Below are 22,508 nucleotides of genomic sequence, written 5' to 3'. Positions count from 1 at the left end.
TTCTCAGTTATCTGGTTAAAAGCAGAAAACAGATGATATTAAATGTTTTATTGTGACTTAAAAGAAAGATTTCAGCCAAACCGACTGAACACATCCATTAAAATTCATTTCATGTGATTCTAGACAAAAGAAACAGGCCAGAACCCAATAAATGACTCCAGTCATACAAGTTTTCTGCCTCGGTTCTGATTCCTAAAGAGCCTCTGCTGAACCGAGCCTTTACAAGCCGACACCAGACACCGCTTTATTTCACCGTTTAATCAAAGGAGAGGGAGAACTTGACGAACAGGAAACTCGTCACCAGAACCAATCAAAACAAGTCTTTACAGAACTGGGCCAAACTCGCAGCTTTTTACCTCAGGGATCATGAAATAAAAACAGTGGAGAAGAATCAATACTAGAGACTTTACAACCTGTTTGGGTCTGAATCAGAAACCTAATCAACTTGGACAGACATTCAATAACAGCATGTTACCACGACACAGCAAAAACAAAGCATGATGGGACGGGGCTCTTCAGACTAGGACATATTTACAGAACTTTTATCAAAAAAACAGTGAAATCAGCTGCAAGATCAGCATGTTTGCTTTTCTCTCTTTTTGACTTATTTTATTACATATCAGCCAACAAATAAGACGTTCACTTCCCTCCACAGCTGATCAACAACCCCAGAAACAGTGTCATGAAACCGATGCTAGAGAAGTGACGTCGTATCACGGTTTAGTCATGAAGGTGGGCTGCGTTACCAAAGAAAGCAGAGATATGAAGACGACGAGAGAAGCTGCAGAAAGGCAACTACTATGTTTAATAAAAACTGAGACTGGTGAAAGACAGGAGGACGAGGCTGTGTCAGGAGATGCTGTTTGGTCTTCAGAAGTCCCCCGTGTCCCTGTCCTCCCCTCGGCGGGAGTCGGACCTGCCGTTCATGCTGTCCCTCTTGTCTCGATCCCGTGACCGATCTCGAGACGAGCGATCGCGGTCCCTGGAGGACCTGCGAGAGAAAAGCCAGTTAGGAACGTAATAATAATAATAAGTGAATATAAATCTGGAAATAAAAGGACTTCTTCACACAGACTGAAGGGTGAAACGCAGCAGAAACCACATATTTAAACACAGCCTTACTGACATTAAATCAGGCTAAAGTGCTCCTGTTTTAGCTCAGATGGGATCAATAACAACAGAAGACGAGAAGATTTATACATTTTTCAATTTTCTTGAAATGTCTCAATGAATTAGATTGAATTATGTTCCCAGACTTAAAGTGGAACATGTAGAACTGACTGGAGATTTGATAAGATTCATTCAATGAATGAAGTTATATAAGGAGGCATAGCCAAGGCCCAGATAGTTTGTCAACGAAGGCGGTCCGTGTTGATGTGTAGAAGGTTTAAATCGGACCCGGTCCATATTTGAGAATAAATCATCAATCTGAGTTGTTTTGACGTTCAGACATTCCAGTGTCCCAGCTGTACCTGAATGCAGCATGAGGAGCTGTTGGGACAATCTCATCATAGTGAGAAGAAAACGGTTGTTATATAGCGTGAGTAAATATCTGGGGAGATCGGGTCTCGGGTCAACAGGTCCAGGGGTGTGATTCTTTGTATTTACTTGTGTCTTGAGCTCTGCTCGTGGCTGTGACGATGCCCCCGGCTGCGGGAGCGGGATCTGCTGCGATGCCGCCTCTTTCTCTCCCTGGAGCGCGAGCGAGAACGGCGCCGGTCCCGTGACGAGGAGCGTGAGCGCCTCCTTCTGCGGTCACGAGAACGGGACCTGCACAAATAAAAAACACCACAAAATGCTTAAAATTCGGATTTTTTAAACAATTATTCTTGCATATAAATGGAAGGAGTTTATTAGCTTACCTTCTATGCTCTCTGCTGCGTGACCTGGTCCTGTGAAATAAACAGATAAATGTTCGATTCTACACTCAACACAGTCACCAAGAACCAGGAAATGGTACCATTTACCTTTTTCGCATCTTTTCCTCTTTCTCTCTCTCCTCTCTCCTCTTTAGGCGCTCCTGGTTCCTCTTCTCCTGCTTCTCAACCACTGTTTTCTGTTCCAGATGAAATACTTTAAAGAGAAAGCCTACTTCATGCATCCAATCTGGTACAATTAGTTTTAATTCAGTCTAAATTAAATACATGAGAGAGAAATGAGAGAACGATTCGCTGCGTACCTTTAGTTGGTCCAGTTTCTCTCTGATTTGGATGAAACCGAGGTGAAGCTTCCCACCAAAATGGTCAGCCAGGCGGCGGTCGTTGTCATGGAGACCCAAGTAGGCGGAGCAAACCTCACAAACGCGGAGTTTCTGTTGCTGAAAGCTGGAGGCTGGCATGGAGTTTCTGTATTCTTCCTGCCAGACAAAAAGGACAGGAAACGTTATTTGACTAAAAGCAGAACTAGAACCCGTTAGGAGCCTCTAAGCTCTCCTTACTCACCTCTGCATCCTTTTTCCTGGTTCGGACTTTCTCCACTTCCTGCAGAACCTTCTGAGCCTCGTCCACATTCCCCTCAGCTCCAAGCTGCTCTGCTTTGGCCAGAAGTTTACCGATTTCCTCATTCAGCTCATGCACCTTCTCAGCCTGAAATGCAGCCATGCACACATAGTTTAGGCCAACACCCAGAGGGACAACTGCAATGCTCCTCTCGATGTGTGGCTTACCTTTGCTGCCACCTCTGCACTGATCTCTTCCTGAGTCTCAGCCAGACGCTTCTTAGCCAATTCTGTCCGTCGGTCACAATCAGCAATGAAAGACTCCAGGTGATCCACAGCCTTCAGGAGGAACAATCAAACAATTTAACAGAAACACAAGAGTTACATTTTTCCTTTCAAAGGTTACATGCATTAAAAAGCAGTAACTAGTGGGCAGCAGGCTGCAGTCATTTCCTGAAGGACTTCACTTACATCAAGTTCAAAGAAAAGATCTTTCTCCTTGGAGGCTATTTCATAGTCTGCCCGGAGAGCCAGGTCATGGATCTTTGTGCATTCGCCCAGGTCCATGCGCTATCACAAGAAACAGACATTAGTCAAGATAATTTAACTCAAATGAACATTTTCAGTTCAATTTCCCTGTTGGTCCACAGCAGCCAAACACTTCAGTGTATTTTACTGAGATTTTATACAATAAACACAAAGTAGCTCATTATTCCAAAGTGGAAGTACGTAGAATTTTAAATGATATTCAGGCTCCTTTCCTCCAATTTCCTTTAGAAGATACCCAATTACTGAATCAATAATATCCCAAGCTTTGTGCAGCGAAAAACTACAACTGCAGCAGAACACAACATCCCCACTGAGAAACATGGTGGTGGCAGCATTATGCTGAGGGATGCTTTCCTCAGTGAGGGGAAGATGGATGAAGCTAAATTAAGGACAATCCTGGAAGAAGAAAAGCTGGTACAGATCTACACTAAAAGATTTACAGCTAAAGGTGAAAGAAGTAAATACTGACCTAAATGTAAATACATGCCGCACTTTTCAGCACATTATTTGCAAAAGATGGAGGATCCTGCATCCTTTTCCTTCTACTTCATAACTAAGAACTAAATGGTGTTGTTCATCACATGGAATCAATGCACTGATGTTTGTGGTTGTAGAAAACCGTGATAAAGTTCAGGGGTGTGAATACTTACAGTTCCAGACAGGATGTCATGTGGACAGCAGTTGAGAAGATGACTTTTGCAGACCCGTTCATCGGTGAACTTGACCCTCTGCCGCGTCTCGTCACCTGAAACAGTTCAAGACAACAACAGTGAGGAAAACATCAGATAGTTGACAGCAGGAGCGAAGCATCCAGTGCTTTACTTTACATTTACTGTAACAGCGCTGCTTTTATTTAGCAAATATAGCTGCTCATAACTGAACCTCAAAATTCATGTCCTCCTGAAAATCCATCCTCACATGAAAAATGCATTAAGTGTCCCTTTAAGGGGGAACTGAACTTGTAATGGAGCGCCTGTCACCAGTTTCTACATTAACATTGGACTAACAAACATAGCTAAACATGTACATGTTAACAGCTCTTACCTTACCAAGGCCCCAATAAAAACATGGAAGTCTAAGGGCTCCATGTTATAATGGCCCACAATGCACTGCGGAGCTGCTGGTAGCAGTGCAGTTATATTTATTAATAACTAAAAGGAGAAATTTTGTAGTTTTATTACTTTCCTGAAATTTGACTTGACCAAAACACTGACTATGCACAAAAAGGACAAATAAATGTCACTTTCATAAGAAATTCCCCAGCCAAGCCTTTCATAATTCTAAAAACACCAAAGAAATAAAAAAAAAAAGAACAATCCAAGGGAAAGAAATGCGGTTATACACACTGCGATCTGCACCACATACTGTACCCTTCTGCATCTTCAACATCTCATCTGCAGAATTTTAAACCCGCTGTAGAAAAGTATAAATGGGAACAGTTTTCTTGCCCATACCTGTAGTAAGAAGTTGGGGAGTCATACACAAGTCAGATTGTAAATGATGTGGACTGCTAATAACGTGCCTTCTGAAGATCTGCCGTGTAATGGCTCCTAGAACTCGAAGTCAATTGAGAATTGCTCGTCTGGACACAACGCAGCTAGACGTGTTAGCTTAAGGCGTGTAACACCATTTGTAACTGTAGTGCCACTGAAGAATCATCTCTATGCATGTGTATGCCACTAAAGATTTACTATTTATACGTTAAAAAAAAAAAAAATCTACAATAAACTCCGGAAGGCAAAGAAATTGTTTGGATATTAATCATAACAGCTTTAAAAATTATGTGTGACTCACGGCTCGATGAACATGAGGCTTTTCTGCAACTCCCTTGCAGATTGAAGTAGGCTGGCAATGATACACTGAACCTTAATGAATAAAATAAAGGGGCCACAATTGTTCAGTTTGTATGCAACACATGTATGGGAAGAATTTGATATCAATCTGATCACACATACACCCACAAGCTCACAACACAAAGCCACTCTTACAGCACAGATGGAGCTATGAGCTCTTTAAAGATGATCCACAGGGCTGCACTTCTGTTCAAACTACTTTCTGAATACAAGCCGTGTTTAGAAATGAGAAAACACAAAATTGTAGTAAAGTTGAAAGCAGTTGTACGGTCATGAGAATAAATGATATGATTTTTAAATGATAATTAAAAGGATGTTTTCAGCTTAGTAAAAGGAACTTTTAGCTGAAATTGATTTTATGTACAGTGCCTTTTAAAAGTACAGAAGTTTTTAAAATCTTCACGTTAAAACCACCGATTTTAACCCATGAATCTGCTTTGATCTAAACCATCCCACACTGTCTCAGACTGGATGTTCAGGTTGGATGTTCAGGTTGGATGTTCAGGTTGGATGTTCAGACTGGATGTTCAGGTTGGATGTTCAGACTGTATGTTCAGGTTGGATGTTCAGACTGTATGTTCAGGTTGGATGTTCAGGCTTGATGTTCATGTTGGATGTTCAAACTGTATGTTCAGGTTGGATGTTCAAACTGTATGTTCAGGCTGTATGTTCAGGTTGGATGTTCAGACTGTATGTTCAGGTTGGATGTTCAGGCTTGATGTTCATGTTGGATGTTCAAACTGTATGTTCAGGTTGGATGTTCAGACTGTATGTTCAGGTTGGATGTTCAGACTGTATGTTCAGACTGTATGTTCAGACTGTATGTTCAGACTGTATGTTCAGGTTGGATGTTCAGACTGTATGTTCAGGTTGGATGTTCAGGCTTGATGTTCATGTTGGATGTTCAGACTGTATGTTCAGACTGTATGTTCAGGTTGGATGTTCAGGCTTGATGTTCATGTTGGATGTTCAAACTGTATGTTCAGGTTGGATGTTCAAACTGTATGTTCAGGCTGTATGTTCAGGTTGGATGTTCAGACTGTATGTTCAGGTTGGATGTTCAGGCTTGATGTTCAGGCTGTATGTTCAGGTTGGATGTTCAGACTGTATGTTCAGGTTGGATGTTCAGGCTTGATGTTCAGGCTGTATGTTCAGGTTGGATGTTCAGACTGTATGTTCAGGTTGGATGTTCAGGCTTGATGTTCAGGCTTGATGTTCAGGTTGGATGTTCAGGTTGGATGTTCAGACTGTATGTTCAGGCTGTATGTTCAGGTTGGATGTTCAGGCTGTATGTTCAGACTGTATGTTCAGGCTTGATGTTCAGGTTGGATGTTCAGGTTGGATGTTCAGGTTGGATGTTCAGACTGGATGTTCAGACTGGATGTTCAGACTGGATGTTCAGGCTGTATGTTCAGGCTGGTTCTCCTGCTGGAAGGTGAACCTCCACCTCCATCTCAGGTCTTCTGCAGCCTCTAATATGTTTTCTCCCAGGATTGTCCATCAATTTTTCCGTCACCTTTGACCAGTTCTGGTTCTGCTAAAGAAGAGCATTTCCACAGCATGATGCTTCCACCACCATGTTTTACCACAAGGACAGATTTCTTATTAAAAATAAGAGTTCTGCCGGTACACCAAAGAGTTCCATTCTGGTCGTATCTAACTAGAACACCTTCTGGCACAACTGCTGTCTCCTACATGGATTGGCTGCTTCTCTGAATTTCTTGTGAACAGCAATGTTTTTTGTGATACTTTTTACATGTTTTAGTGGACTGACCAGTGCTCTATGGAATTTCCAAAGCTTGGGAGATGTTTTTAGAACCAAATCCAGCTTTAAACTTTTTCACAAGTTTCCCCCAGATCCTTCATGATGATGTTTGTTCTCCAATGTTCTCTAAAAAAACCTCTGAGGCCAGAAACAGAACAGCTGCATTTAAACTCAGAATAAATTGCAAACCAGTTGACTTTCTTTACTATTTAGTGGATCTCGAGGCTCCTGTTTGCAATAATAATTATCTAGAGGCATCATATTAAAGATGCTAAGATCAAATGTACGCCACACTTTTCAGATTTTTTTAATCTAATTATGACAACTATGCATTATTTGTCTTCCCCTTCACAGTTATGTGTTACTTTGTCTATTACAGGCCAATAAAACATTAAGTTACTTGTGGTTATAATATAAAAAATTTAAACGGTGTGAATACTTTTGCAAGGCACTGTAAACACTTAATCAACTTTTGTTAATGCTAAGTCATTATCAATTATATATAATAGCAAATTAATAAACTACTGACAAAATACAGCAAGAATAAAAGCACGTTGGTTCTACGTTTGATTGAATGAGAATATGAATAAAAACTTTTATTTCCACAGAAACTAAATAAAACACGAGTTTTAAATAAGAAATTAAATCAAACGCGGAGAAGAAACTAAAGAGCTAAATAAGTAACAAAAATATAAATAATAGTTCAGACCAAATGATTTGGTTGTAAGAATAATTCAACGGACAACTTGGACATGGTCCAGCGCTTGGCAGTATGGCGCCTGAAGGTTTCCTAACTTCTCGATTAACGCTCCACGAGCAAGAGCTAACTTAGCCGCCATTCTACGTTGGATAAAATAGGGAAAAATGTTGAATTTAGAACAAACACGGCGAATGGATGCAATAATTGGCTGATTCTGGTCCTTATTTTAAGGTCTGACTGCAGTCTTACTGTGTTATTAAGCAGCCCTCTGTGGTACATCCATTCATGCAGGTCTGTCCATCACTCGACAACACAAGCCAACCTCAGCAGAGCCTCCATCTTGGCTAGCTCATTTAGCTCCTTACAGCTACTCACCATCCCTCGCTGTTCCCATCAGCTGGTCGAGCAGAGCTCTCATTTGAGCCTGGGCAGACATTATCTGAGGAGGTCCCGTCGGCAACCAAACACCTGAAACTCGTCTTCTATTTGTTCACAAGCTTAAATCGTCTTTTTTAACCATCCAACCATCACCGCTGGCTGCTTTTCTCTACGTCGTGAACTGGCCAGTTTCCGTTTAACATTAGGGAAATGACGCGAGAGCTTCGATGGCGCTACGGATCTAAAATCAACCAATCAAACCAGTGCGTGTGGAAATAATGGTTCCCTGAATTCAGACTGTCAGGTTGCAGCCTGTCACACTCTGGTAGGACTTCAAAAAATGCTAAATTTCATCTTAGACCAGATTCTGGAGAAAATAATTGTATTATCCCTGTTTGTTGTTTGTATTTTTTTTAAAGACTGTATAGATATCTTACTTAGTAATGCCTTTCAGACAAAGTAACGGTAATAAATGGACACTGACGTTCTCCTCGCCTGTTTTGCCCAGATCAAGTTTGCTGGTCAAGGCTGCTGCCGACGAAGGAAAGCTAGGCGAAAAGTTGACGTAAGAAAAACTTACTGTTTTATTTACGCTTTTTATTCTTTCACGTTAAATGACGCGTGTTTGTGGCAAAGACAAACATACTACTGCTTTGCGGGTTTATCATTTCCAGAACAACTTGTGTTAGCAAACTACCCTAACCTGTTTTTTAACTTTACTTAGCTAATTTTGATAACGTATATTGTATCTTTTTAGACATTTGAATAACTTCGACCTCAGATCTGTCTACGTCCAGGTGGGAGTTTATTTTCTACCTCATGTTTCCGCTTTAACTGGGAGTAAATAACCCGAGGCCACGGAGTGATCAGCTGGGTGTGTTCTGGCTGAGGATGACAGGTTCTGGTTCGGGTTTGTTTTTGTGCCGAGAGGTTTCTGGAGCCAGTGCTGGCAGGTCTACAAAGGTTGATGCAGCAGAAAGAGCTGGACCGGACCAACGGTGCTGAAATATTCACAGCTCGCTATTTTCCAGATTCTGTCAGAACAAGACGACAAACTTTGGTTTTATTTATTGGGGTTTTTATGTGACAGATCAACACTAAGTAGGTAGTGCAGAGAGGTGACGTGTAATGAAGAGGACACATGATAGTTTTCTCACTTTCTTTTTACAATTATAATCTGTGGTTTGCATTTGGAATCAGACCCGAACAAACATTTCTTTTCCCGACATTCTCTGTAAAGAAGCTCAAACTCAAACTCAGGTTTTCTTCCAGGATTGTCCTGGATTTAGCTTCATCCATCTTCCCATCAACTCTGACCAGCTTCCCTGTCCTAGCTGTAGAAATGAATCTCCACAGCATTGTACTGCCACCACCGTGCTTCACTGTGGGGAGGGTTTATTGAGGGTGATGTGCAGTGTTACTTTTAGGCCGCACAGCTTTTTGAATGTAGGACTAAATGTTCTGTTTTGGTCTCATCTGACCAGAACACCTTTTTCCATGTTTGCTGTGTCTCCTAAATGGCTTGTTGGAAAATGCAAATGGCACTTTAGCTTCTTGTTTTTAAAGCAGATCTGTGGGCCAGTAATGCTGTGAGGGTGGAGCAATGGAGACCACAGACAAAGTTACTGAGGGTTCCCCTCTGAAGTCAGCAGAAGATGGGACAGAAACAGTCACAACACCATCAGCAACAGAACTCAAGAAGAAGAGTTGTAAGGAAGTCTTGGGTTTTTCCAGAATGACCCACTGGAGAACGGCAGTCTTCTTCCTTTCCCTGTTCCTCTGCCTCACTGTAGTGTTTGCCTTCTCCTTCGTCATCCCCTGTCCGGAGAGACCCCAATATAATGTAACCTGGAACAGAGATTTCGCCGAAGCAGGTGAATATCAGGTGCTTTGTCCTTAGCAGCCCTTAGAAGTCCCTCATCGTCTGAGACTAACCACCACCTTCTCATCCTCTCCCACAGCAACATATGACTTCCTTGCTTTTGAGCAAGCAAACAGGGACAAGGTCATGGATGTCCTGTTTGTCATAAAGAGTACAGAAAGTTCTCCAAACAAATCGTGTGCAAACGCAGGTGGAATTACATTGGGTCAGCACTTAATTTGGAGCAAAAATGAGGCTGGTTGTTGAATTCTTTGAGCATGTTTGTTTTCTAGGTTTGCCTTCACCATGTCTGTTCATGTTGGCGCTGGACGGAACCAAAGGAAGGACGCTGTGGGAGAGGCCGCTGGATGCTGAGTTCCACTGGGCCCAGTGTGGCCTGCAGACAGGGACGAGGAGATCCTGGCACTGTCTGTTGTCCCACTCTGACAACCTGACAGCTATTGACAAATACACCGGTCAGTGATTATCATGCAAGCATCGTCCAGCTTTTTACATGTTTGTAGGATTTATTTAAACAGAAAAACATTTGCAGAAAATAGATGCTTTTCTTGCCTGAAGCAGTAAGCAGTGGTTCCCAAACATTTTCCTAAAAACTCCTTTTCCTCCATTGACAAAAAGGACGTTGTAGCTGTAATCGGTCTGTTTTTACTGTGACAATGAGCTCTGCAGGCTTTTAGTGGAGAATGAGAGAACAACCTGAAATCAGCTGGTCTCAGCTCATTGGCAGTCTAACGTTGTTCCCTTCATCCTCCTGCAAACATTTGTCTCTCTCTGACTCAGCCTGAGAACCAGTGAGTTTATCACAGAAATCTCGATTAATTTCATACATTGATGAGAAAAAACTAGCATATTCTCTCATGTCACAAAGTTGTAAATGTTCAGGTAAAAATGATCACCTTCCATGATTCTATAAACTTCAGACTCAATTTCCTGGTCATTTCAGAAATGTTTCTTAAATCTTGATAAAAATCTGCCTGGCGACCCGTCAAGTCCGTTCCCTATAATTTTAAATGATGAACAGATGTTGTAGAAATGCGACTCACTAATGAATTCCTGCACCACCAGCCTGTTGCTGCACACGATACGTTTTACTCTCGTTTATAATGAATGTTTGATGATGCATCTACATGTTGGTCTCTGAGTAAAAAGTGATTTAAATCAGCAAGGAGCAACGTTTTAATAATAAATGTGACTGAAATATTGTTTCATATCACTCCAGTTCTATAAAACTGAGGCCAGTTTAAGTGTAAAAGAAGCATTCGATGTAATTAATTAGTGAGCTATTAGTAGATATCAGGTGCGATATCTGCCTGTTCTCTTCTTTCTTCTCCTCCTCACCTGTGCCTTCCTCACTCTGTGACCTCTAGCATTCTGGGTTATGTCCAACTGGCTAAAAAAATGCAAGTTCACAACACCTGGAATATATGTTGGGGATATATTGTGAGCTCTATAGCGCCCCCCTCAGCTCTGCTAATGTGCGTAATGTGTCATTAAGGTAATTGAATGAAACGTTAAGGGGTCAGGTCCTTATTTAGAGGTTAATAATGACAGATAATTAGTGCAGTCAGAAGCCAGTGTTAAACTGAAGGCTCTCCTCCTGGCTGATGTGTCGGTTCTCAGGTGATGTGGTTTGGCAGCAGCCTCAGCCTACAGGTCTCCGCAGCTCTTTGCCTGTCCTCAGTGTCCCAGATCTGGATGGGGACAAGGTCAGTGATGTGGTGCTGGTGGCGTCAGACGACACGCAGGTAAACCCAAGCGACTGTCTTTCCTTGTTTCTTATTGAACGCTACACCTGCTGCATCCTCTTGGTTCTGAGTGAAATCCATCAGATTTCAGTGTTTTTTGTCCATCTGCAGACTCAGCTGATATTGCTCTCTGGGAAGAAGGGGACTCAGATCGGTTCCACTGTGATTATTGACTCCATCGGCACTAATAATCATCTCCTCCACTACACTAAAGGCGGCTCCTACTATGTGCTGCTACAAAGAGGTTGGTAGAACAAGTCCCCTGAGGCCATGACCACCACCTGCTCCAGGTTTTTAACCAGAGTATGGAGGCCGTTCTGGACTTTAAATAGAAAGTCAAGTTAAGGAGAAGTTTCTGATCTGATATGATGGCATTAATGCCGCACGTTAGAATCACACAAACAGGCAAAATATTAAAGTGGAAACTAAACGGCAGGGAGGCATCCTCTGAATTTAATAAGCATGAGTTCCTTCACTCACAGACTCACGTGTGTGTGGACTGGCTCTCTGGAAGATTGCTGCCAAAGCCAAACTAGAGCCGGTCCCGGGTCTGAACAAGGACAAAGACCTGGAGAACAATGCCAGCAACACAACCGGCCTGGTTCCCATCTACTTGTAAGAAACAGCCTACATGAATCAGTTATGACCCATTAAAATATATATATTATTAATGTTATATTTTGAATTGATTTGCAGGTCTGAGGCAGGAAGTCTGCTCAGAATTAAAGACTCAGATGATTCATCTGACCTTCTGGCTGTTTCTAAAAGAGTGGTGGCCTTAGTTGATGGAAGCACATTGAAGCTAAGGTGGAGATTCAACACCATCGCAATCATTGGGTGAATCATCATTGCTTTCTCCACTTTTTGAAGCTTAGTTAGTAGATTTATCATCTAACCTGGAATATTCTACCTCTGACCTGGCTTTCCTAAAGATTCCACTGAGCAACTTTAAAGTCCTGATTGATGATCATCAGTAACTGATGCATATTTGCAGTTGTACATTAAATCTGAATAACTGGGGCTTTGTCTGCAGTAATGCAGGCGGTGCCTCAGTGTGTTGTGGTGCAGAAAGAGCTGAGCCAAGAAGCAAAACTCGCTGGTTACCGGTTGGTTTCTGTTCCGACCCTCACCTGTGGTCATGAGATGTGGATCATGACCGAAGAACAAGAACCCAGATGCAAACTGAGCTTCCTCAGTAGGGTGGCTGGACTCAGCCTTAGAGATAGGGTGAGGAGCTCCATCTTCCAGGGGGAGCTGAAAGTAGAGATGCTGCTTCTCTGCATCGAAAGGAGTCAGCTGAGGTGGTTCAGACATCTGATCAGGATTCCTCCTGGGTGCCTCTCTCCGAGCATGTCCCACAGGGAGGACACCCCGGCAAGATCCACAACCTATGGAGGGACTATATGTCTCGTCTGGACTGGGAACACCTGGGATCCCCCAGAATGGATGGAGCTGGAGGATGTTGACCTGTTGCCCCAGCAACCGGATGGATGGATGCATGGATGGATGCATGGGAGGGATGGATGCATGGGAGGGATGGATGGAAGAAAGAAAGAAAGAAAGAAAGGAAGGCCTCCTGGAACATTTTCAGGGTAAAACTGAGATAAAATAGAAATAAAAGAAAAATGATACATAAGAATACAATTCATGACACCCTCCACAATTATTGGCACCCCTAACAATTTATTTTTAATAAAATCTGAATAAAACGTTTTTACCATTACTTTTTGAATATCATCAGATGATCTAGTGGTTATCAAAAAAGTTAATGATCCACAAGGTCCTGGTCCTGTGTGGTGAAGATATGACGTTTACACAGAGGCCCATTTCTGTTGGACACTCTTCAAAACAGGAAAGAAAAGAGACCATTTGATTCAAGTTGGGCAGATAATGTGTTGGTTTTCATGAATTAGCAAATGTTGTTCTGGCTGGAAAATATCCACTAGTATTAGAACTGTGACAAACGAGGCTGGAGGAGGACCGGAGTTGGTCCTGCTCACCATGAACAGGATGGTCAGGGAGGTAAAAAAAAATCTTCAAAGCCCACTGTTTGAGAACGGCAGTGAAGAGCAGCACCCAGGGGTCACTGAGTCTCCATAACAACCAATTAGACCCGATCCACGTATCTATGGGATGTTTGGGTGTGATGCCAGTCCCGCCATCACAAATGCTGGTTAAATGCTGCTGTGGCTCCAACTGGAGCAAGTTGCAGACAAGACTTAGATGCAGTCCCTTAAAATCAAGCCTTTTATGTGTATGGTGGAGGACATGTGATGCGGTGGGCTTCCAAAACTCAGTTATAGCCTAAGTCACAAAAATGGGTTGTCATGGCGTCTTCTAAAAGGATAATGATCAGAAACATTTGGTCACATCGACACAGAAATGCTTCACCAGCACCAGGCACAAAGTCAACCTTCTTCCACAATCATCTCAGTCCCCAGAAAACCTGAAGAGAAGAGAGCGTCAGAGGGTCCAGAACCCACCATAAATAACCCAACTATCCGTTATAGAGGTCTTCATGGTTCATATTAAACATGAATGTGACTCTAATGAATAAAACTTTTTTACGTTGTTCCCCTCAGAAAACCCTCCTTCGGTCACTTTAATAAAGATAACATCCTTGATCTTGTGGTTGAGGATGACGTAGGAAACTTCACTAAAAGGGTAAGTCGACCTCCATCCAGTCTTCATCGCCCATGCTGCTCAGTTTGGACCTTACCTCACCCTCTGTGTCTGCAGATAACCATCCTGGACGGGCAGACTGGTGGCTTGCTGTGGGAATCCAACCTTTTGGCGAGCACCAACTCCCCCAGACCTGATGCTATACACACCATCAACTCCTTCTCTGTCTTTATGTTTTGGGGCTTGGTACCGTCAGAGTCCAACTCATCCGTAGGTCCTCTGCTTTCAAGAACAAATGTGTTTTCCTGTGGTCAGACCTGCTCTTCACAGACCTGAATCCTTCTCTTTCTCTTCAGGAACCGTTGACCAGTGAGCAACACTCCTACATGCTGCATCCCAGCTATCCCAACGTTCTCCTGGAATGCACCAACGTCCCAGATCACATCGTAACATTTAAAGGTGAGTCTGATGAAACCATAACATGCATCATACATACCAGACGTCAGGGTGTTTCACAGCTTTTAGGTGACAGACCAACAAAAAGTTCCTCATAACCGTGAAGGGGAAGGAATATTTTACATTGTTTAAATATATTCTTCATAGAAACACTAAATACTGCATGCACCCTGAACACTCTATTCTCACAGTGAAACATGGTGGTGGCAGCATAATGCTGTGGGGATGCTTTTCTTCAGCAGGGACGGTGAAGTTGGTCAGAGTTGATAGGAAGATGAATAGAGATAAAACCACCCTGAACATACAGGCAGATATACAATGGATGGTTTAGATCAAAGCATATTCATGTGTTAGAATGGCCTAGTCAAAGTGCAGACCTAGACCATCCAATCTGACTGAGACTGAGGTATTTTACAAAGAACATCAGCAATGTTAGTCTATAGATGTTAAAATCTGGTGGAGACATTCCTCTAAAGTCCACACTTTTCAGATTTTAATAGTAAAATATTTAGAAAACCAGGAATATTTTTCCTTCCAGTACTTCATGTTGGTCTTCCTCAAAAAATCCTAACAATCCTGACATTTATGTTTGTAACGTGACAAAAATCAAACCTGTCCAGCTGCCTGTGAGCATTTTACCAAACCACTGAATGACCTACTGACCTCAGCCCTTTTCCTGACTGTACTTCTGTTTTCATCTGCTTTAGCCACCCTCATGGAGCTTGGACGCCACGCCGCCTATTTCCTCCTGAAGGGTCCGGAGAAGGAAGGAAGTGAAGGCACTGTGGTCCTCACCAAGCGTAAGCTGAAGCAGGACGTCCCCTCATGCAATTTAATCCGTATCAGCGACGAAGGAGCTCTACACAGCAAAGAAGATCTCCAAGAAGCTTTCAACCGACTCCGCTTCAGCAGCGACTGGTGACAAATCCCCCCCTGCTGTGTGTGGGTTTATTTTCCTGGCTGTAAACGCAAAGCATTTACTTTAGTTACCAGTTTCTAGCTGCTGCCAGACAAAGAAAATCCTTCTTGTTCAAACAACCTTACCTTTACCTGAGCTGAAAAGAGTCTTCCTGAAAGCAGACATTACATTGAGGCCCAGTTTGGTCTAATCAAAGTTTAAAAGGCATCTGTAAAGCTGCTGAAAAATCACGCCTGCCTTTGCTGTAGTTGGTTAGTTAAGCCAGGCCTCCTCATAGAGGCTGGAGGATCATTTGGATCTATGCATCTTTGTGTCATTTTGTTGTTTTATAAAGTAACACCCATAGTGGTGCAGAGGTTAGTTTATCTGGAAACACAGACGCCTTAAGGGAATCATTACAGGGCTGTTAAACATGACTTGATTGGTTCTGAATAAGCAGAAGAGCTGAGGGTTTGTTGGTGCTGCTGCACCAGCAACAGAACCTCCCACTGAATGGTAAACACTAACAAACTGTTGAAGAGTCAGAAAGTCAGATTTGATGAGACATAAATGTTGATTCTTAGCTGAATCCAAGATGCTGGAACTTGTGCTGAGGCTTTAGTCCTGGTTCTGGTGTTAAGGAGATGTTTAGCTAAGATCTCAGCTCAGATGGGATCCAGGACTAAGCCTGATCAAAATCTGTTGCAATATTCTCTATTAAATACACATTAGACTGTAATTCACTACATCTGCTGTAAGGTTTCACCTCCCAGGGATTCACAAGGAGTCTGTAAATTAAAGAAGACATGATTGTACATTTTCTTGCATTAATATATTGAACCTGTGGAGCTTTTATTATTTGATGAAATGTTTGGATTTAAGAATTAGTTTTTTGTCTTAAAGAATTTAGTTTAAAATGTGTATCTGTTGTTTTCTTGTCACTTTAATAGTATTAAATGATCTGACACTAATTGTTTATTATATTGAAGATGTACTTAAGCCCACAATTATTCATACCCCTGGCTGATTTAGATTTCAATTTATTTTTCATTCAACCATACTGTTTGTTTCTGACAGGAAATGAGATGAGCTTCCAGATATCAGGAAAATCTTTATCAGCATTAGAGAAATGTTTCCTTTGGTGTCCTGTTGATTTATCTTTGTGGTTGGTAGGCCTCCTTATCATAACCCTAATCTTCAGCTCCAAGATTTATGTCAGAACCCTGGTCGAGTCGCTCCAAAACATTAGTATTACTTCTAATCCGAAGTAACATGTTGGTCCAATGAAAGACTACCGTACACCTCAGTCTGCCAGGGGTGTGAATACTTTTACGCTAAATCTTGTAAGAATCACCTTTTATAAACGTCATTCTGATTATCGTGAATGAAGGATGTCTCGTTTTTTTTTTCCAACATCTTGGCAAACTAGTAATGAAAAAGTAACATTCGGCTGATACTTTGAGTAGGACGTTTAATTTAACAAAGTCCGTTTTTTGTTTTGTGAAACCAAAATATTTGAATAACTGGACTGTATCCAGTCATGTTCATGGAAAGTTAAGTGGAAGGAAAAAGTGTGGTAGAAAAAACTGCCTAAGCAACAGCATAACTGCAGCCTTTAGGGTAAAGCTAAGCCAATCAAAGAGTTTAGGGCGATTCACAAGGTGTGATGCAGCTGGACTCAGAACATCCAGAACCACCACATACAGGCGGATCCAGGACATTGACTACAACGGTCACGTTCCCTGCGTTCACCCACTCTTGGGTCAGAGACGATGTCAGAAGCATCTTACCTGGACTGGGAAGAACCAGAACTGGACTGTTGTTCAGTGGTCCAAAGTCATCTTTCAGATGATAGTAAAGTTTGCATTTCATTAGGAAATCAAAGTCCCAGAATCTGGAGGAAGAGTGGAGGCCCAGAATCTACGTTGATTGAAGTCCAGTGTGAAGCTTCCATAGTCAGCGATGGTGTGAGGTGCCATGTCATCTGCTGGTTCTGGTCCATTGGATCAACTCAGCCATCTAACAGGACATTTCAGAGCCCTATGTGCTTCCTTCTGCTGACAAGCTTTAAGAAGATGCAGATTTCATTTTGCAGCAGTACTTGGTACTGGCCTACATTGCCAAAGGTACCAAAGGCTGCTTTATTACCATAGTTACACCAGCAAACTGGCCTGACCAGAACCTCTTAAAGAATCTATGGAGTATTGTCAAGAGGAAGATGAAGGAGACCAGAACAAACAATGTAGATGACCTGAAGGCTGCCATCAAAGCAACCTGGACTTCCATTACACCTCATCAGAACCACACGCTGCATTGATGCAGTAATCCGTTCAAAAGGAGCCCAGACTGTGTACTGAGAGTGGATACTGTACAATACATAATCTATTTAATGTTGTTTTCTATGATTTTTATATTTTTTAATATTTGAGTTTTTTGCTTTTTAATTATATGTACTATTGCCAATGTTTTTAGTCTTTGTAAAGCACTGATAATTATTATTTTACAGCTCAGTAGGACCGCATTTCTGTAGTAAAAATCTATTTTTACTAATTTGTATCGATGCTTTGCCTTTTTCCACCTTCTTGTTTATATCGGAACACAAAGCAGCTGCAGCGTTTGGATTTTCTGCCAGACACAGATGTCCGGTTCTGGATGTTAGTGGGAAACACGGAGCTCCGTTCAGGAAATTCCCAGACAAATTATCCCACCAGACGCAACAATTGGAGAAGAAAACGTCCACAGGAAACACTAGATAAGACAAGACGGGAGGCTAGATGAGTGATTTCTGTTTGTTTGTATAATACTGAAGAATTATTGGATGTTTTCCTTTTTCATTTTGTGTTTTGTCATTTTCAGATGTTTTCTATATTGACCTACGTTTAGTTTTTGATAAAGATTGTTGTTTAAAAACAAAAGGAATGTAAAGGAGGCGCTAAACAGCTTTGAAAAGAAAAAACAGCTCTGCTACCAGGTGGGAAAAGGTCATACGCCAAACTGAACCTCCCCTCTCCTACCTGCATAGATATATAAAACCTAGATAAACTTCTTTGAGAGTCATTAATGTCATCTTGCCTAATGACTGTAACCTATTTTCACCTCTCACCCATTGATCTTTGGAGTCTCCAATAATAAAAAAGGATTTTCTAATATATATATATATTTATATATATATACACATTATTTGGTATTAGCTCAGCTTCAGTACTAAAAATAAGTAAAACTATGTACCTGTATGGCAGCTTTATAATGTAATATAACAGGCTAGTTAATCATTGATCAAGAAGACATAGTCTCCTTATCTGAACACCCTCTGTGTGTGTGTGTGTTCCTGTCTTGGCATCACAGTGAGAACCATTTTCCCGATTTCACCATTAAATTGAGGACCATTTGTACCAAAGTGAGGACATTTTGCTGGTCCTCACGACCTATTTTTCTAACGGTTAGGTTTAGGACTAAGGTGTGAATTGACTTTAAGTTCAGGTTAGGGTTAGGCATGCACTGGTAATGGTTAGGTTTAGGGTTATTGTCGGGGTTAGGGCATAGAAAGGGTTGAAAATGACTGAAAATCAAAGGAAGTCAACACATGGTCCTCACTACATATAGCAAAACAAGAGTGTGTGTGTGTGTATAGATATCTGTATCTATATAGATAGATCTCTCTCCCTCTCTCTATGTATATATAAAAAGTTCATTTTTTTTTGGACCACTTGGCATCTAGATTATGATCCATCTAGAGATGGCGCATGCGCAGCCATCAAGGAAAGGGGTGTGCCGCCACGCGGAGGCTGACGTAGAGACTCGGCGCGCAGGAGTGATGTGACTCTCACCATAGTGAGAACAGACAGCCCAGACCCGCTACGTTCAGAACCAGAGGTTTATCTCTAGTGTTGACCCATCCAGAAACTTCAGTATGAAGATGATCCCGGCAGTCGGCTCAGTCCACCAAGCGCCGACCTTACAGCGGCAGTTTCACGCCCCCGCAATAAGTCTCACACAGATCCTATATAACGGCGAACTTCCTCCTTCGAGCACAATGAGGCTTTTTCTTCAGCCGGGTGTCGTAAGGAGAAACGTGTTTTTACGTAAAATACGCAAAGATCTCTGTTAATAATTGACAGTTACTGTGGGAGAAAGTACTTCCGCATTTAAACCATTTGATTTGTGTAAAAACATCAAACAAATAAAAACCTCCTGCTACTCCTGAGGAGGTTTAAAGTCTTCCAGGTTCCCCTTCAGTTCTCACACCTGAAAACAGGAAGTCTACACCTCCCCAGGACGCAGCTCGTCATTCATTTCAATGTGACCCGCGCTGTCCGCCATATCTTCACAATAGGACTGCACGGATACATTTCTCCGAACCGGAGCGCACGCGCCCCGAACCGCGCCGCTGTGAGGAAGAAACCGTTTGAGCTCGCGCCGCATCAGAAAGGTAACCGTCACCTCCATGGCGTCTCTGAACGTTTCTGCCAAGCAGACGTTTTATAGCCGCCGGTGTTTGGCTCCCAGTCTGTTTGTTTGCTAGTTTAAACGCGATTTTAATGAACGCTAATCTCGGGAGAAAACACGTCGACGAACCGAACCTGTTCGGAAAAGAAACTACCTTTTAAAGGAGAGGAAATGCGTCCTGAAAGAGCAGGACAATAACGGGGTTTGACTCATTTTAGGGTAAATAATCCGACTCGGTTCGGATTGTTGTCTCTTTGCTTTGAAGGAGGTATCGGAGGACAGCGCCACATATGTATGCAAAGGTCCAGGTGCCGCATTTGACATCACGAACATTAATCCCCTGCATTGCCAGAACCGGGTTTTCAGAAACGAAACCGAATCTATTCGCTGCGTTTATAATCCACAAATGAAGTTGCTTTCTGGCCCGGTTCTGTTGGCTACGTCACTGCTGGTGGCCGCATGAAGGTAAAGTTGTGGCGAGTCAGAATTCATTGATATCAGCTGTTTTATTGACAGATTGTGAACATGGCGGAGGATATTAAGGCCAAACTTGAGCAATACCGCACCGCTCCCTTTGACGCCCGATTCCCGAACCAGAACCAGACAAGGAACTGCTGGTCCAACTATCTTGGTAAGGATACACCTCAAGGTCAAAGCACAATGCTGTTGTTAGGCACGTATGCAGGTCATTGGCCTATTTTACCTGAAAAAGGCACAATGTCAGCATTAAAGTTGGTCTAATTCCTCCCAGGATGAATAAAATGGTTAAAATCTGCTGATTTCTCTGGTTTTAGATTATCACCGCTGTCAGAAAGCTCTGGATGCTAAAGGAATAGATACCACCCCCTGTGAGTGGTACCGGAGGGTCTACAAGTCCCTGTGCCCCATGGCTTGGGTAAATACTTTCAATACTGTCACTGCTTTTTTTAACACAAACATTTTATATTCATGTTCTCATGGAAAAGTGATAGCTAAGAACCTAAAGGAATACAGTCCAGTTGAAGATCCACAGGCCTGCATGTTGCAGACATATCCCAGCTCCAGCCCACCTGCTTTAATTACCTAGAAGCATCCAGGTGTGGTGAATAGTATCAAAGTATACTTAGGATTCGGAGAGTTACAATTTAAAACCACTTAAGTTTTCTGTCATGGCTTCTCTGTGGTTAAAGTTCTGAGATGCTGGAGAAAATACTGGTATTTTCCCTGACTACTTGTTACTGCACACTGCTGGTCAGCTGGCTGATTCACACATGAGGACCTCATACCAGCCTATTCAGCCAAGCTGCTGAAAAGGTGTTTGCTTCTGTCAGCAAGCAAATCATCAATATGAAAATAAAACATGCCATAAGATGCTTTTACACGATATGCAGGTAAATATGTTATACTTTCAAATTCTTCTCCTCTGAACTTTGACCCTTTAGGTGGAGAAATGGGACGGGCAGAGAGACGATGGGACCTTTCCAGGAAAGATCTGAGGCGGTTTGCCTGCAAAGAAGTAATGTTGTCAGCAGCTAAAAGTTTGGAAAAGCGATGCCTTGTTGTTGCTTTTTCACCACTCACTCTCTGTCTGACGGGGGGAAATGAAAATGGTCATTCCTTACAAAAAACCATTAAATATTCTGCAAAATCTGCATTAAAATGTCTCAGGATATGTTCATGTGTCTGTTGTTTATTTCGCATTTTCTCAAGGAACGCTCTTCCTTCCCCCCTTAATAACAAGTGCACTCTGTCTGCTTGGTCGAACCAGAGGTTCTGGAGTCGGATGTGGTTCTTTGGACTTTTTAGAACCAACTAATTGTTTTAAACATGGCTATATTACAAATGCAGGTTCTGGAAGTTGCTCAGTTTTTTTAGTAGATTAATTGCATTGAATTTCCACGACAGACATTAAAAATAGCAGTAATGTTTTTTAGATCTGTTTTTCTATTTAAAACATTTTCCTCAAATATCAAAATCCCACAGAAGAAAATGTATCCATCCTGTTTTGTTTTATATTAACAGCAGATATTCATCAGGAGTTCTTAACGAGTTTTATTTAATTGGACTGAAGGTGAAAATGACTCTTTGGATGACATACGTGTTGTGAACACGTATGTCGCCTGTATTTTATTTTAAAACTACATTAAACTATATAACTCATAAGCAAAGATTAATGATTTTAAAATTTTAATCATTTAAATAAACCTACACCGAATACACAAAGATTAAAAAAATAAATATAAAAAAAAACTAAAAGTCAAATGTACAACAATGCCCATAACCCAGTAGATATACAGAGGAAAGATTACTGTTGATGGTGGACATTTAAAAATGACATAAAACTGCATTTTATGTACAATCACCTGCAGAAGATTCTTTCTAATCCACACCGGGTCAAAGGGATTCATACCACTATGCTAATATTTGGATGAATGCAGCTTAAAAAGCTGCAGGGAAACCAGGAAGCTTCTGGTATGATTCTGTCTGGATATTGGACCCATCAGAACTGGCTGTGTTAACTGAAGTAGGTTGGCTTACTCTCACACTCCTGGCTTTTCAGAACAGTCCAGAAATGTCCAGTAGAATTTAGGTTTGGTGTCATGCCAGATGCCCAATGTTCATTTCAGATCCAATGCGGATGCTTTTTCTTTGAACAAATACCACTGACCCTCAGTATGATGCTACCACTACCATACTTGACAGTTGGTACAGTGTTCTGAAGTCTGAAAGCCTCCCTTTGACTCATCCAGATATACGTTGTGTCATTATGGTCAAATATATCAAACTTTGTCATTATC

The 22,508-nt window shown here is 41.9% G+C and overlaps 3 protein-coding genes across 7 annotated transcripts; 2 read left to right on the top strand and 1 right to left on the bottom strand.

Annotated features, from left to right (window-relative positions):
- Positions 1–33: 33 nt before the first annotated feature.
- luc7l (LUC7-like (S. cerevisiae)) lies at positions 34–7,818 on the bottom strand. 2 transcript variants are annotated; one of them, XM_047376271.1, is made up of 11 exons: positions 7,680–7,736; positions 4,781–4,851; positions 3,637–3,731; positions 2,909–3,007; positions 2,666–2,776; positions 2,442–2,585; positions 2,180–2,356; positions 1,968–2,056; positions 1,863–1,892; positions 1,609–1,770; positions 34–991 (listed from the first exon to the last, which is right to left on the bottom strand). In XM_047376271.1, exons 4-11 carry the CDS (start codon positions 3,002–3,004, stop codon positions 871–873), a joined length of 930 nt encoding a protein of 309 aa, XP_047232227.1. In that variant the 5' UTR covers positions 3,005–3,007; positions 3,637–3,731; positions 4,781–4,851; positions 7,680–7,736; the 3' UTR covers positions 34–870. The 2 variants fall into 2 exon arrangements, with proteins under 2 accessions (XP_047232227.1, XP_047232226.1); XM_047376270.1 differs by lacking the exon at positions 4,781–4,851 and having other exon boundaries at positions 7,680–7,818.
- Positions 7,819–7,867: 49 nt separating this feature from the next.
- fam234a (family with sequence similarity 234 member A) lies at positions 7,868–16,670 on the top strand. 4 transcript variants are annotated; one of them, XM_047376266.1, is made up of 13 exons: positions 7,868–8,007; positions 8,191–8,247; positions 9,252–9,556; positions 9,644–9,754; positions 9,837–10,019; positions 11,185–11,309; positions 11,421–11,553; positions 11,792–11,924; positions 12,006–12,146; positions 13,892–13,973; positions 14,049–14,201; positions 14,288–14,390; positions 15,095–16,670. In XM_047376266.1, the coding sequence occupies exons 3-13, from the start codon at positions 9,286–9,288 to the stop codon at positions 15,307–15,309; spliced, it is 1,650 nt and encodes a 549-aa protein (XP_047232222.1). In that variant the 5' UTR covers positions 7,868–8,007; positions 8,191–8,247; positions 9,252–9,285; the 3' UTR covers positions 15,310–16,670. The 4 variants fall into 4 exon arrangements, with proteins under 4 accessions (XP_047232222.1, XP_047232224.1, XP_047232223.1 ...); XM_047376268.1 differs by lacking the exon at positions 7,868–8,007 and adding an exon at positions 8,440–8,479; XM_047376267.1 differs by lacking the exon at positions 7,868–8,007 and having other exon boundaries at positions 9,249–9,556.
- Positions 16,671–19,477: 2,807 nt separating this feature from the next.
- On the top strand, positions 19,478–21,382 carry LOC124875083 (cytochrome c oxidase subunit 6B1). The gene is made up of 4 exons (XM_047376905.1): positions 19,478–19,714; positions 20,248–20,362; positions 20,526–20,626; positions 21,153–21,382. Exons 2-4 carry the CDS (start codon positions 20,257–20,259, stop codon positions 21,204–21,206), a joined length of 261 nt encoding a protein of 86 aa, XP_047232861.1. The 5' UTR covers positions 19,478–19,714; positions 20,248–20,256; the 3' UTR covers positions 21,207–21,382.
- Positions 21,383–22,508: the final 1,126 nt, after the last annotated feature.

The sequence above is a fragment of the Girardinichthys multiradiatus genome, chromosome 10, assembly GCF_021462225.1.
Source record: "Girardinichthys multiradiatus isolate DD_20200921_A chromosome 10, DD_fGirMul_XY1, whole genome shotgun sequence".
NCBI classification, from domain to species: Eukaryota; Metazoa; Chordata; class Actinopteri; order Cyprinodontiformes; family Goodeidae; genus Girardinichthys; species Girardinichthys multiradiatus.
The sequence above is the reverse complement of the archived record's forward strand: the minus strand, read 5'-3'. Positions and strand labels throughout refer to the sequence as shown.

Excerpts from the sequence above, each read along its gene's own strand:
- fam234a (XM_047376266.1), top strand. The coding sequence starts at position 9,286 with ATGGAGACCACAGACAAAGTTACTGAGGGTTCCCCTCTGAAGTCAGCA. Across the intron at positions 9,755-9,836 it reads CAAATCGTGTGCAAACGCAG|GTTTGCCTTCACCATGTCTG; the intron begins GTGGAATTACAT and ends TTTGTTTTCTAG. Across the intron at positions 13,974-14,048 it reads TAGGAAACTTCACTAAAAGG|ATAACCATCCTGGACGGGCA; the intron begins GTAAGTCGACCT and ends CTGTGTCTGCAG.
- luc7l (XM_047376270.1), bottom strand. The coding sequence starts at position 7,740 with ATGTCTGCCCAGGCTCAAATGAGAGCTCTGCTCGACCAGCTGATGGGA. Across the intron at positions 2,586-2,665 it reads GTGCAGAGGTGGCAGCAAAG|GCTGAGAAGGTGCATGAGCT; the intron begins GTAAGCCACACA and ends GCTGCATTTCAG. Across the intron at positions 1,771-1,862 it reads CGCAGCAGAGAGCATAGAAG|GTCCCGTTCTCGTGACCGCA; the intron begins GTAAGCTAATAA and ends TTATTTGTGCAG.
- LOC124875083 (XM_047376905.1), top strand. The coding sequence starts at position 20,257 with ATGGCGGAGGATATTAAGGCCAAACTTGAGCAATACCGCACCGCTCCC. Across the intron at positions 20,363-20,525 it reads CTGCTGGTCCAACTATCTTG|ATTATCACCGCTGTCAGAAA; the intron begins GTAAGGATACAC and ends CTCTGGTTTTAG. Across the intron at positions 20,627-21,152 it reads CCCTGTGCCCCATGGCTTGG|GTGGAGAAATGGGACGGGCA; the intron begins GTAAATACTTTC and ends TTGACCCTTTAG.